This window comes from Gigantopelta aegis, chromosome 12 (assembly GCF_016097555.1).
Source record: "Gigantopelta aegis isolate Gae_Host chromosome 12, Gae_host_genome, whole genome shotgun sequence".
NCBI classification, from domain to species: domain Eukaryota; kingdom Metazoa; phylum Mollusca; class Gastropoda; order Neomphalida; family Peltospiridae; genus Gigantopelta; species Gigantopelta aegis.
In genome coordinates, this window is record NC_054710.1 from 21,210,301 (window position 1) to 21,226,513 (window position 16,213).

A 16,213-nucleotide genomic window follows, 5' to 3' on the forward strand; every position below is an offset into this window, starting at 1 on the left:
GTGCAAGTGTTTATGCGTGTGTGTGTGCATGTTTTCCCCAGCATTACACAATGTTGTGATAGGGAGGGGATATAAAAGCCCAATTTGTGTCGGTCAGGTAATTATTGAACTACCCCTTCCCAAACTGATTAGCTTGTCTTTGCTTTAATAATTGAAAACCCCGTAGAACTGACCGTCACAGCCCAAGTGAAGATGAGATGTAGACAAATAATGTTAAAAAAGGAATAAAAGTAAACTGATAAGTAATGATAATAATAAAAATATTTTAATTTAAATTTCAGTTTTCTTTTAATGCAGGGCTCACCCTGGATCAAAAATACCAAAATATTAGCCAAATGGAATTTTTATTAGCCATATTGAAAATGCTTTAGCCAAATTTGTTTTACACAGTACTGTATAGAGTATTTATATATGAATATGAAAATGTATCTTTTTCAGCTAATTGTGTACAAGTGGAATTAAAACTTTAATTTAGTTTAGAGAGAGAAAGACCAGGCCCAGCGGTTGTTTATAAACAACTGCCCTGATATGGTGAAAGAGAGTTCACGGAGTCTGGGAAAGTCACTTTCTATCTTGCAGACCAGTACAGCGGTCCAAGCTTTCTTCCCACCCACCTCACCCAAAGCTGCCAATTATAGCCTAATTCCCTTGTGTGTTATGGTATCTAGTAAGGGGCTTGGCATCACAGTGGATGGTTTATTGATATAAGGACAAACAGACTTTTTGCCCTCTCGTAAGGTCGAAGACAAAATGACATTGATAGCGATTATTTAAGGTTAAATAATTGTTAACAAAGAACCAACAACTTTTATAGGTGCACCCTTGATACAACATTTTAATAACTAGGCGATGTGATATCATTACATTGGTATATACATGTATAACATTATGCAATAATATTATGTATGTTTTGTGCGCGGTTGATACAGCAACCAATAATAATTGATGCGCTGGTAGTCAGTATCTTTATCATGGTATGATGCTGTAATATTATGTTGTTTATGTGCGCGCTTTTTGTAGTTGGAGCTAATAGGTTTTAGTTTAGAATAAAGCTCTCTTTCACCCCTTCAAACGTGTTTCTTTCTTTAAACTGGAATAAATAGGAATAACAAAACCTCAATGGGGTTAGGGGCAGTTAATATATTACTTCGAGTTTTTTCAGCGGGGGTGGGGTTGGGATGGGGATGGGGTTAAGCAATATCTTCAGAGTTTGAAGCCAGTACCCCATACACCCACCCCCACTTCTAAGGCCTATGACATTAAATTAACAAACATACAGAGATATGGGGGTGGGTGGATGTTTATGGATGGTGTTGTTTTTTCTTTCTTCCTTTTTTCCAAAATAAAAATTTGAGAGCTTTTTTTATATATAGAACTCATTATTTCTTTAATAGCAATCTTTATTTTAGTTTAAATAACTTTTTTCTTTTTTTTTAAGTGACCCATCAATTCCCCACCCCAAACGATTTCATAATTTGTGCCATGTTGTTGCTGTTGATTTCAGCGTCATGTTAAATGCTTGTTGTGATTTCTGACTTCACCACAGTATACTCCATTTATTTAAAAAAAAAAAAATCCTTTAATAAAATTAATATTTATGGTCTTTTTAAAATCCAGCTAACTTATTAAATGTCACCTCACAGTCTTACAAATTTATATGTAAAATTATCTAACAAATATGATTATTGTAAACTAATTTTATTCAGTGTACATTTAACTGCAATTTGTATAATTTAAATACTGCATGTTCATTTCCGGCGATCGCGATCTGCATGCGTGCTCTCGACCATGGGTACGAAATTAACAAAGACAAAGGAATAAACAAAAACTGCAGTTAGGTATTCATTGATGCGAATAACTATTGTTTTTCTACAAATTTACATCAAGATTTACTTTTGCGTAATCGTATTGTTTAATGTCCGCAACAATGTCTTTTGACACGCGGGTGTCAGCTGACTCTGAAGCGTGACGTATATTCGCGCCGAGAGCTGTCCTCAGTTCAGCCAACGAACGTTCTTCCTAACGTTCGCGAACTATTTGATTGGTGTTCGTCGTGTCCATTTGGTTTAGCATGAAGCTAACGAACGTTTTGTTTTTGCTCGGTCTGGCTGAACTCGGACCTTGAGATGGTCTACATGTCTTTTGGCCCTGAACTGGCATGTGTATTCAAATTGACATGCATTGTCGGTCTGTTTTTATTACTTTGGTTCAAAGATTTTACAAAGTAAAAATAACAAGTTGCAGATCTTCCAGACATTGCTGTCATACATGTTGAATGCACGCCGTTAAAATTAATAACTGTGATTATTAAAATAAGCAAACATTATAAGGCCTACGCTGTATTCTGCATAACACTGTTTCTCGTATCCGGTCGCGAGATCGCTATTAAGCTAATTGTCGGATAGATTATGTAACCATTTGTTCACACCAGAAGACAGAAAATGGCTTAGCCAAAATTTTATTAGACATTTTTTGTAAAAATTAGCCAATGGCTAATTTGGCTACCGACAGCGCGAGCCCTGTAATGATAGTTCAAAATTATATTCATAAAACTTTTAAGAAATATGTGGGCAACCAAGAGATGATGTTGGGCAACCAAACTTCAGCTACTAGCTGGTTGTCCACCGGGCATCCATCACAATTTCACATTTGTGTACCCCTGCCATAGATATAATTAAATTATTTTAATGTAAAAAATTTATCATATTCATTAACAAGATCGCAGATCTGAGAAATGCCTTTTTTAAGCCAGGTTTTTTTTTTCACAAAGGTTTTATTATCAATTTTTATATGACAGTTATAGAAAATTGGTTCTAATAAAAAGTCTTGAAAACATGTTATTTCAATAACTTTTGGAAATTCACCAAAAAACCCAGTATACAATCCTTCCAGAATAGATTATTAATATTTGTATAACATGTATATGGGAAATCATTACCAAAGACAGCAATCTTTAATTTCCAGTTTTTGTAACCAAGTAACTTTTAAAGCTTTAACATAGTTAAATATATACTCTTCAAAAGAAGAAACGCAAAACCACATTGTCGTAACATTTGGAGAATTGATTTAATTATTGAATGGTGAGTCCGATAATTACCAAATGTTGCAGGATTGTTCACAATTCACTCTAGTCCATTGGAGTAAGTGATAGGACACACCACCAAGGTCAAGGTCATCTGGAGTCAATACCGGGTGTGGCCTCCGCGTGTGTTGACAACTGCCTGGCACCGCCTGCCCATTGAAGCAACCAGAGTACGGATGACGTCCCGGGGGATGGTGGCCTGCAAGGCTGCTGCCAGCTCGGGCAGGGTCTGGGGCTGTGGTTGTCGCTGTTGGAGGCGTCGGTCCAACTCGTCCCATAGATGCTCAATTGGGTTCAAATCCGGTGATATCGATGGCCAAGGAAGGACATTAATGTTGTTGTTCTGTAGGAAAGCCGTTGTGAGACGTGCTGTGTGAGGCCTGGCGTTGTCATGTTGGAACACTGCGTTGGCGTTGGCCATAACTGGAACGATGTGTGGCCGGAGGATCTGGTCAATGTAGCCCTGTGCATTCAGGTTGCCCTGCACGTGGACCAGGTCAGTTCTGCCAGTGTGTGAGATGGCTGCCCACACCATGACACTACCCCCGCCGAATCTGTCCACTTCCTGCACGCAGTTTGCCGCATAACGTTCACCACGACGCCTATACACGCGACATCTTCCATCATGACGTCGGAGCAGAAATCGGGACTCGTCACTGAACCACACCTGTCTCCATCGCAGTTGAGGCCATTGTCGATGAATCTGGCACCACTGCAGTCGGAGTCGATGGTGTTGTGGTGTTAAGATGACACCTCGAACTGGACGTCTGGCACGAATTCCTACCTCACGTAGGCGGTTCCGTACGGTCTGGTCGGATATCCTGCGCAAACCTGGTATTGCTGCGGCTGTGGAGGTGGCAGTAGTCAATCGTTCCCGAAGGTGGCGTACCCGGATTTAGCGGTCCTGCCCGGGGGTAGTGACCCGTGGTCGACCGGATCTAGGGAGGTCACGCGTTGATCCATGTTGCTGGTAACGGTCCCACAGTCTGGAGATGGTGCTTGGGGACACATGGAATGCCCTGACAACGGCCGTTCTGGATTCGCCTGCGTCTAGTCGGCCGATGGCATTGTTTCTCTGCGGTTCACTGAGACGTGGCAAGTCCTGGATTGTCAACTGTTGGCCAGATACAGAGGCCAGGCAAGCGAACACCCTGCACTTTTATACTGTCGGTGTTCATGTTGCATGTGCAGACAACGCACGTGCAGTGGTGACATGGTTTGCACGTGGCTGCGTTTTTGCGAATATTCACATTTTGGAACTTTATTGTACAGTAGCTGCGTTTTATCGAATGTAACCGTGGGAATGTGTTTGGGACATGCAATGACCTTATATTCACAAAGCATGAACCGGTAGGAAACATAAAATCGGAGTTATAACCCATTTGTACCCTTTTGCGTTTCTTTTTTTGAAGAGTATATATATCATTCATAGACCCCCTTCTTTAACAGATTTGCACATGGTTTTTCGTTTTATTCTATCTTTTTCGATAAGCTAAATGTTTTAATGAAAAATAATACAAGGAATAATATAAATATACATGCTGATGATTTTGCTGGACTGTTTTGTATTTTGCAGAAAAATGTGACTTAGTTTGTGACAAAGGCACTCTTCAAGAATCTGACTGCAAATGTGATTGTAAAAAATACTGGCATGGAGATCGGTGTGGTATGTCTGTTCTAGGAATAACTATTAATCTAGTTTTGTGAAATTCTACACTAGTTAGAGAAATTATATCTGAATCTTTTTCTTTGTTTCTTATTTCCTTGTTTTTCTTTCTCTTCTATTTTTTTAAACAAATAACTAGATTACTTTTTGATGAGACCTGCATGGTAATATAAATAGAATGACATCTAGGCTCACAGTTGGCATTGCGCAAAACACAATTGCCATTCTGTACAATGTATTTAAGAAAACCAATATACTGCATACAAGATTTAACCTACAAATACAACCAGTATATATGTCTTTTGAAAGGTCTTAGTAAGTGTTAATTATTTCATTCACAGCTAATTTTATAACAAGACGTACATAACTTGTTTTGCAGTTGGTTTGGGGTTTTTCATCTGAATGACAAAATAATTAATATAATAATATCAATCATATCTGCACAAGGCGGTCACAAAGGATAGTTTAACAAGATCGTGACTCCTCCTATATATTACTGACAGGTTATCATCTATAAGAGGAATGCCTCTACCATCGCAATCTGCTTTCCATTAACTTGTCACAATAATTACACATGCACCACACACACGCAACCATGCACATGCGTACAGTATGATTGCAGGTACCAGGTATTATTTGAGCAAGTTTGAGCATTTTATTTATGAATGATTGTTTTAATCAAATAATGCAAAGCATAATAGAAAATAGTATTAAAAAAAAATAACTACATAATTTTTGCTGTTCTCTATATTGCTATATATTGCAGAAACATGCAAATTGAACTGTAAATACGGCAATCTTGATTACAATAACTGCACATGTAAGTGTCCAAAGTACCGGATTGGAGATAACTGTGGTATGTATGTTTTAGGAATATTGGTACTATTCTAATTTTATTAATATTTTATAATGTTTAGAGAAATCATAGTTCAGTATTTTTTCTTTCCTTGTTTATACCTTAATTTCTCTTCTATTTAAAAAAAAAAAAATGTTCAACAAATACCTGGATAGTGTATTTTGATATAATTGATTGGCAATATAAGAGGTACATGTATGCCATAAACGCTCAAAATTGGTAGGAGAGCAACCAACATACAAAGTATGCATTCTGTATAATCATATTTACAACAAGGTTTGCGGGATGGATGGGGGGGTGGTCCATATTCAGGGCGACCAATTTTCTGGAATTCATTCCAAATATCCGGAATTTTATTTTAATTTATTATAATTTTGGGTTAAGCGGGTCGGGTCGGGTCGGATCGGGTACGTTTGGAACATGCTCATATGCCACTAGAGCTTTGATCATGTCTGTCCCGAGGCTGATCGCTGGATAGCCAGAAGTCTGTCTTGAGTCTTGGTTTAAGCAACTAATTCTTATTACATGTACATTCTACATTCTCAGAATTAAATATCTTTATCTTTCATTTCAACATGAACTCAGTTTTGTCTGCAGTTTTGTGCCAGTACTAAGGCGTGTGTCTATTGGCTGTATTTGTCAAGAGCTGACCAATGGAAATGGTTCTGACAATCAAATAAACTGAAGCCATGTCTAAAAGATTTCTGTTTTATTTTTTATACTCTAGTAGTTTATGTATTCATTTTAAATATTATGTATTTCAGGCTGTCCAGCGATCCTACTTTTTTTACTTTAATTTCCCTACTTTTCAGTCTGTCCTATTTTTCCTACTTTAATTTCCTTCAAAATATCTAGGTGATTTTCATTGTTGGTAAAACGATCAAATTTATTATCAAATTAGCTATCACAATCAGCTATCGATCCCTGAAAATGACCGTGACGTGCCGACATTGTTGTCAAGCGAAAATACTTGCCGAAAACCACTTTTTGAACTCAAAATTTCAAGGTATCTTCAATTGAAAAAATCAAAACAAAAACCACCATTTTGGAGAGAAAAAAATCTGTTTTCTTTTATTATATTTCCGTTTCCGGTAAGTGTTGTGTGCAAAACAGCAGGAAATATGAATTGAGGAATGCACTGTATACAGTGTACAGTATGTCGACAGACGTGACGTCGGGCGAGATATCTCGCCTGCAGTACTAAGAAGGTTAATAAAACATCAATTTTGGATTTCAGCCTCAATATTAAGTTTGTGTAACTGTAATACATGTGTGTGTATATAAGGGGTGGAGCAGGATGTAGCCCAGCAGTAAAGAATTCTCTTGATGCGCAGTCAGTCTAGGATAGATCCCTGTCGCTGGACCCATTCTAGGTTATTTCTCATTCCAGCCAGTGCTCCACAGCTGGTGTAACAAAGCCATGGTATGTACTATCCTGTCTGTGGGATGGTGTGCATATAAAATATCCCTTGCTGCTAATTGAAAAGAGTAGCCCATGAAGTGGCGACAGTAGGTTTCCTCTCAATATCTGTGTGGTTCTTAACCATATGTCTGATGCCATATAACTGTAAATAAAATGTGTTGAGTGCATCGTTAAATAAAACATTTCTTTCCTTTTTAAGGGGAAAGTTCCCATTCACATGTAAATAATTGTGTACTCATTGACAAATGACAAAACATGTATTTCTTTAATGCCTTTAATTGCTATACTATAGGTATATAGTACCGTACATTTACACTGTTGAATATATTTAGTGTGTTTTACGTGACAAACCATAAAGTAGGCTACATGTACAATGTATATATAATATGCCTAAAACTGAAGAAGAAAAAGTCTGCCACTTACATGCATGTATGTGGATTGATTTATACTTTCACTATTCAATACATAACATTCCAATAAATAATACAAATCTGTATTGTTATGTATCTCTTTGGTTTTGTTCTTTTGCAATCATATCAGAAAATTCTGGATTTTTTTGTCAATTAGTTTGGTCGCCATGCATCTTAAGGCATTACACAACCATTGAGGTGTCAAAATTAAGTGGACTGATATTAACATTATATATGAGGAGTTCAGGCGCAAAACCCAGTAAGTCCATCTGACTTTGTTTTAAAATGAAGATTTTTACCTGATGGTAATTTTAATTCTCACTAATTCCACTTTTCGTGTCATGAAATGGTTATGGAGCAATGAACCAAAAAATATTAATGTAAAAAAATGAACCTTTATTAAAAAAAACTTGGTAATTACCAAAATGTGATTGATTTCTCTGCAAAACCAGGTACATGTAAGTCCACGTTCGGTTTCTTTGCAAAACTCAGTAAGTCCATTTCTGAAGACTAGTCTTATGGAAATGTTGCATAATTAAACAACAGACAATTAGAAACATCTTAAAAGTGAAGGTTGAATTAAACATTTACAAAAGAAGAACTTTACTTGTCCATGGATATACCAAAGTTTGGCAGTTGCTGGCCTATTGTTCCTAGCCTTCACAAAGCGTTAAAACTGACACTTATTTAAAACGATTGTGCCATCCCAGTGTAATAACAATGAGAGTAATATACTCACTCTAGAATTATAATTATGGAAAGATGACTGGAAAATAATGCCAGTTGAGGCACAACATACTCCATCCCCCATTGGAAGTCATCAAAAGATTACACGAAAGTTCAGTCAGTCATCTCGCCCCCTCCCCAATGTAAACACGCATCCATCGATTTATTGAAATTGGGCTAGTGAGTGTTAAAGTAATTTTTCACAATATTGAACAAACTGGCACACCACATAATTCCTGGTCACATGTGCGCATATGTTACACGAGGAATCAAACCTTCACCACTGTAGCGAGCTGTTTTGGCTATAGAACGGGCCGAACTTCGTGGCCGACGTCGTTTACGCTTTCCTTTAACTACATCATAAGTTTCCATAACTAGCGTGGATAAATTGGCCAAAATCTAAAGGAATTACACGAATTCAGAGCCCAAAAATGCTTATCATGGGCGCGGCCATCTTATGCGTCATGTGATCTGATGCGCACTTGTGATTGGCGGTCTACAAACTACGTGGTTCTGCAGACAAACTCAGATGGCGTTTACGAGGTTCTGCAAAGAAATTGTATTCTAGTTTGGATTTAGAATGGGACTAACGGGCTTTTGAAGCAAAATGTATTTGCTCATCGGGTACTAGAGACTGAGAATGTTTGTTTCCAACGGTTATCTCAATTTTCATGGATGTGGCGTTTACGAGGTTTTGCGCCTGAACTCCTCATATATATTATATATGAAAGAAAAGATTGGTTTAAATTGACATAAAATGAGAGTAAAGTTTCCATCAGTAAAAAGGGTTTAAAAGTTTGCTTCTCAGTTTGTAGTCACTTTCTCAGTTTCCATATTAAGTAAGTATGTTTTTGTTTTTTTTACTTGAGTGGAAATATAGCTTGCATGACATCATGCAGTTATAATTTTTATAAACTTAGATCAGTTGGCATGGAACAAAAGGCAGTTACCACTCAAAATACACAGTTTGCATTCTGCATTTCACAACCAGGTTTTTATTTTTATTATATACAGCAAATTAGTTTAAATTATACAGACATCATGATCAATGATTAAATAGACTGCTTCTACCCAGAACAACTAAACAGTCTGATTTTCTTTAATTGATCAACATAATTTTTAAATACCAACACAAACAAAATATGGTTGCATATATTAGGAACAACAGTATAATGCAATATATCTTGTCAAGATTGTCGTGGTTAAAGTTGGGTATTGTCTTTATGAATGAATGTTTTAATCAAACAGTGCCATGAATAACAGAAAAATAGTATTAAAATACAACTATACACATGTATTTGTTTATGATTCTGCTGCTTTAAACTGTTTTATATTTTGCAGAAACGTGCGGCTTACAGTGCCATAATGATAGCATCCTTCGATTTGATTGCTCATGTGAATGTCGTTATTACTGGACTGGAGAGAAGTGTGGTATGTTGTTTTTAAAATGATTTTTCCAATAATTTCTGAAAAATGAGAAAATATAGTTGAGGTTTTTTGTTTTTTTTCTTGTTTCCTTGGTTTTCTTTCTTATCTATTTTCAAAACAATTCTTTCACCAAATAACTGAAGTGTACGTTTTGATGGACCCAACTTCATTTAAGAATAACACAGACTCGAGGCTCGAAATTGGCAGAATACAAGAGGCAATTAATGGCATTCAAACTACACAGTATTTATTCTATATGATTTTTTTGTATCTAAAAGTATTGTACAACTATTAAGATTATGAAATTAATTTCAACTATGTCAACATTAAGACCACGGATACTAAATTTGATATATAAAAAAAGAAGAAAGAAAAAAGTTTGGTTTAAATTGAGATAAAATGAGAGTAACATTTGTTATCAGTACAATTAAGTGATGTAAAACTGCTTATAAGTCAAAAGCAAAGTTTGCTCTTTTTGGCAGTGCAAGAAGGATGAAATTTCCAGTAAAGGATCTCCTCGAGTGTGGCTGTCGTCCTATAGTCAAGGCACTAGTCTTCATTAGTCTGCAGTGTGCAGAGATACAGCCCTGATCACATATTACGGATTATAGATTCAATAAAATTAATTTTGTATTGTATGAGAGTAATACTAATGTCACATATATTTAGTATATTGTCATGGTCATACTTTTATACATTAATTTTCTGTGGGTTCATTTAATCGAGTCGTCTGTTGAAACAATAATTCTAACAAACCAGAAACTAAACCTTGGCATATTTACACTAACTAATGCTCAGCATATTTACTCTAAAGCCAGGCAGTATGTGTCCACTAAATCCAGATGTATTAATTTAAACTAACTAAAACCTGACATATTTAGTTGCAACTAAAGCACACGTCAACTAAACCATGGCATATTTACACTGACTAAAGCATGTCATATTTTACACCAATTAAAGCCTGGTGCATGGCACATATCAAGTACACCCTGACATATTTAGACCAATTAAAGTTTGGCATCACATACCAACTAATCCTGGTGCTAATGCTCGTGGTTCACACCAATCCTGGTGGTTTCCGACAACTGAATCTTGGTTTGGGAATCAAATCTTGGTGTTATGTACACATAATTAATCATGAACTGAAAATAAAATGAATAGATCTCTTATCCTAAAACATATAATGATTATCTTATGATATGTACTGTCACAGTACTTATGCTATGTCCCCCGATTTGTAATACAACCACATTTGGCTTAACTGTTGTCATTTGCTCGGCAAAGTGTCCTTGAATTAAATCTGTCACTCATTCACCACCTTTACTAGCGATAACTATAATGCATATTTATTTTATTATACTTGAAAATCAAATATGAGACTTTAATTGTTAGTTAAAACATTCTCAAAACCTAAATTAGTTGCACATTATCCCATTTATGGTCTGTATATTTTAATGGTAACATATTCCTACACAAGATTAGTAAGTCCATCTGTATGGAGTATATGATTCATGGTCTATTTTAAGAACTGATGAAACAGTAATACAGTGTACCTCCACCCCATATATATATATATATGAGTCATGGTCTATTTTAAGAACTGATGAAACAAGATGGCGGTCGTCTGACGCAATAGAGTGCAAAAACCATCATGTCCAATGGAGTCTTGTCCGTGTAACAGCTGACGTCACAAAGCCTCGACCCCCATGATGAATAATCTATGACTCTGCACGTGTCTGTCGTTCCCGTATTGAATGCATACTCTTTCAAACTTATAAAAAAAATAATGGAAATATTTTAGAACCCGCTCCTACCAACAAGAATATAAGTGTTGTGAGATTATCAAATCAAATTCTTTATTCTCTCTCTATCTCTCTCTGTGTACATATGAATCATATAAAGACAACTATATATGAGTACAATGAGACACATAGTGATGATTAATAAAGAAAGGTTATACAGATAGCTTGGCAGTTTAAAGTTTCAGCGTCCGCAAAGCAATAATAATAATAAAAAGAAATAAAACAGATTTATTTGAATTAAATACATGATTCCTATGGCACAGTTGAAAAACAAAATAATAGAAAGGCAGTTCATACCCCTACTTCTGAATAAACAAGCGCAATGAATACATCAGAGAAATAATGTATACTTGGAGGAAAGAAAAATATTAAGAGAAGCCTGAAGAAAAACTGATTGCACATTGGTAACTATAGGGTCTCTACGAGTGCACAGGCCGAGTGCAAAAAGACTCGAGTCCGTTTATAGGACTCACGTACCAGTGCAAAGAAAGAGCACTCTTCTTTAATTTGTAATATTTTTACGTCATTTTGCCATATCTTTGCCACCTATTACAGGGGATAACTGTGTGCGGGTAACTAGTTACTCGCATCCATTATGGCGGAGGACACACATGACGAGTAGTAATCATTAATATGAATTTCTGTATTTCTAAGCATTACATTCACATTTTAATAGAGCATATTGGCAGTTGGTTTAGTATGAATATATTTTGAATCGATGCACTAAGTTGTGTAATTCGGCTGATAATAAAATCACAAAGTTAGGCATGATGAAGGTAACTTCGAAGCGGTGATGTCGGTAACTCTCTAGTCAGTTTCAGATGGGATGTGGATATCTGACAAAAGGGATGCGGGTAACTCCAATGATTAGTGTAACTAGGATGAGAGTAACTACTGTAGTTGTCTCTTCATAACTAATGATCGCCATGTGCGTCTAGAAACAATTGGTAAAAATACATTATTCTTATGTTTTCCCCTTCATTTTTTTTTCTTCAGATTATTACATGTGCTCTTTGTGCGATACATTATCCGCCCGAGTCAATCCTATTTTAACACACACCATCAAAACGACCATTGGGGCCATTCAAATATTACTTCAGGCTCGAAGGGGTGATTGGATGTTGGTCCAAACGTTATGTGGCATCACAGGGTGTCTGGGTGTATTTAACAACATTATGCACTGTGTTTTATTATTCCTTTTTTTTTTTAAATTGGTTTTTTAATTTTTTATTATTCTTTTTTTTTAATAAACACTGTGTCATAGCGTCAATGTTTAACGTAGGCCTATAGTTAGTTATAGCTAGAGGTATGTACGCTCATAAAGGATTATAAATCAAGTTAAAATCCCAAATTGCAAACCGTCTTGTTAAAATTACGTTACACCTATCACATGACTTGTTCGCGAATGGAAGGGTAGTTGGGTATCCAAACATTACGTAATATGTTGGGGGCGTATGATCTAGTGTTTTACGGTGCGTTACACAGAGAATACTAAATGAGTTCCCATGTGAGACCGTTTATATTATGAGTTTATTTTTAATCATACATCACCGCACATCAGTGAACAAAAATGATGTCATGTTGTGGCTACTTCATTTAGCTATTTATCATTGAAACTTTGCATTAAATTCCTACGCCACACATCTATCAATGAAGTTTACACAAACAATATTATAAACATTCAAGCATAAACTAAATTATTAAAATATATATATTGTTAAATTATGCTGCTAACATTAATTAAAAACAGCAAGTATTTCTCTGATTTAAAAATATGAATCGAAAGAACCATGTGCACACTTTTCACATAACATCTATGCGGAGTTGTACTTTGTGACACCTCTGCTCATGTGATCGGAGGTCATGGCCCTCAAAAGACGTATTTTCACATTATGTGAAGAGACGATAAATATCACATGGGTATCTTTTCCATCGAAGTGTAATAAAGGGGGGAGAGGGAGGGTGTATAATTTTTACATAATAGCATTACGTAATATTTTAACGGCCCCATTGTGAATAAGGGGGTGGGTGGGGAGTGTTGCCTTCAGTTTAATAATAAACATTAGGGCACTAAGGCAAGTTGGAGGGGCACCAAGGCAAACATTTCCTTCAAAAGAGGGGCACGAAGGCAGCTTACTTTATCGAGTTTCTCAGACAAAAATGATTTCACTTTACAGCTAATAACTATTAGTCGGGCAGAATAAGGGCTATACCTTGAACTAGGGTACATATGATGTTTTATGGTGGTTTTATGTCATTTAGGGTCTCCTGATTCAGAAACTGCATGATGACACTTTGTTATCATTGAGCAATTTTTTTGACGGTCATTTAAAAAGCACCACCCCAGGTTAAAATATACAGGTTTTTTTCTGTTAGGCTCATTGCGTTATGCTATAATGTTTTATTTGTACAATATTATTATAAGACCTATACCTATTTGGATACCTTTTACAAACACTAAAGAATAATACAACAAACCCAAAACACTATAGCAACATTTTAGGGGCTTTTGCTGACAGCCATCTTGGTTTTCAAAATGGCCACCATTTAAACGTTTGTTTTTACAATATTACCGCACCCAGGCAAATAAAACAATTGTTTTAAATTGTATACAGGTAGGTGGGCAAGCTTTCACTACACAAGCAAGACTATTTGTAATCTGTATTGGTCAATATGAAAATGGTAACATTTTGGGTGGACAATTTTCACAGAAGAAAGTTAAAAATAACAGATTTAAAAATAAAAATCCCAATTTAATCTAATTTATACCTGGCAAGGAACATGATATTTTGGCATAATTTCTGAAATTAAACAATGATTTTATTTTAACTAATGTCTATAATATACTTTAAGAGTATTTTCATGCAATTGTGCCAGAGTAATATTCTGTACTTGTATTAGGCTTAAAGGGATTGGACTATATCCTCAGTTTGTAGCCGTTTCAAAATGTTTTCGACAAATAAAATATTAATGCATTATTAAAATTAAATTTGATTTATTTATGTGTTTTGCTTAGAATATGATTATCTCTATAATCCATGTATTTCTGCACATTGTAATGTTTTGTATCTCAATATCGATTTTTGTCTAAAATAATTTCAAAAGTAAAAATTTATAATTTTTTCAACAATCAAACGAAATTTTATAACATTACGATCAAAGGTCATTCCAAATTTATTTATTCGTATACTTTTTTATATGTAAAACATTTTAAGGTAAGATAGTGTTTTAAAAGACCTGAACAAGCAGGATGTGTGTTTATTTTGCTAGTGGGGCAGGCTGATGTTTAAATACAAAATTCACGAATATGGATACCAACGTTTATTTATATTAGCATTACTGCCAAACAGATTACAAGTAATATTGCGGTTAAAATGATGGAAATACATGATAAACACATTTCAGGCTAACTTATTCTGCCCGAACATCTCTATTGTTTTTGCCTGAATTTGAGGGATTTTCCCCAGCACAAGGTGGGTAGTTGCTCCCTGCCCCCATCATGTATGCTTATGGGAACAAACAGAAGTCTTGCTAGATCTGAAAACACAGGTCAGTCTCTTTGATAAACATTAGAACCAGAACCCAAAATGTTGCCAATTTTGATATGTCATGTACTAAAAATATTGTAATATATAACAGGCTATACTTTTAAAAGAAATGTATATCTTGGTTATCTGGTCCAAAACCAATCTGGAAATAGAAGAGTACTTTTAAAAGTAAAATTACACATTAAACATTTAACAATTAATTGTTAAATTAATAAAATCACCTGAATCACATGTACCATATATCAGGTAAAATTATTTACATAGGTAAATGCAGGCATAAGCCGGTAGCTGTCGAAGTTTATTGGCTATGGAACCTTTGCATTGCATGGTTATGCTATGCATCTTAAATACGGTACAGATTATATAACTTTGTTAACACTAAGGATGTTTTCCTCTAAATAATCTGAGAAATATATTTTTAAATACTTATGGTTCCTTGCTTGAAATATCGTTCTGTGCACATCCCTGAGCTCATTCAGAGGTACATGTACTTTCATTTAACGAAGCTGTAAGTTTTTAGCATATGGCTGTATACCCTCGCAACTTTCGTAACCTCTTTTGGAATCTGTGCAGAAATATTGTTCTCGTCTTTTATATGCTAATGGAAGATTCGTAATCATCATGTTACGTACACCCTGTCTCTTTGAAATAACCACCTAATTTGAATTGGCTGCCTACTACTTTGATATATAATTTACAGTGAAATGTGATATTCATGTATCATGACATTACTGTTTTTCATCAGTCATTTTCATCATGCATGGTTTGAGGCTTGTTGCATGTCGGATTTTCCTATGCCATATATGTGCAGAGAATGCTGCAAGGTAACTCTGCTGTTTGACATGAACAGTTTATTCCTGAAGCAGTAATGTTTAGCAGTACATGCACATGTCATTACTTCCATAAGCTCTGGTGGACCACTGCAGACACACCAGTACAATGACTGTGTGTGTTGTTTATAATTTCGGATATATTCACATTCAGTTCTGGTGATTGGCAGCTTTTCACAGTGCATATGCCTTGTAGATTTGCTAGCTAGTTGCGCTCAGCCAGAGCAACTTTTAGAATTTATTACTTGTGAAGATGGTGTTTCAAACAAATGTTACATCGTTTCGCAAACTACCAAACCGTTGTTATACATGTTATACCTTCAGACCAATGCTGTGCTTCAACATTACTGATACAGCCCTTAATAAAGAGGCAGCTGTCTGTGTTACATCAATTGATATATATACTGCAAATACTTGGACAGATTGGTCTCCCAACGTTTTT

At 35.6% G+C, this 16,213-nt stretch overlaps 1 protein-coding gene across 3 annotated transcripts in view; it reads left to right on the plus strand.

Moving 5' to 3' along the window:
• The window catches only part of LOC121386433 (balbiani ring protein 3-like), a 251,642-nt gene that overhangs the window by 216,758 nt on the left and 18,671 nt on the right, over positions 1-16,213 (plus strand). For all 3 annotated transcript variants that reach the window (XM_041517325.1, XM_041517326.1, XM_041517327.1), the window contains 3 exons: positions 4,659-4,748; positions 5,515-5,604; positions 9,505-9,594. In XM_041517325.1, the coding sequence (XP_041373259.1) occupies positions 4,659-4,748; positions 5,515-5,604; positions 9,505-9,594 (270 nt within the window). The remainder of the gene's footprint in view (positions 1-4,658; positions 4,749-5,514; positions 5,605-9,504; positions 9,595-16,213) is intronic.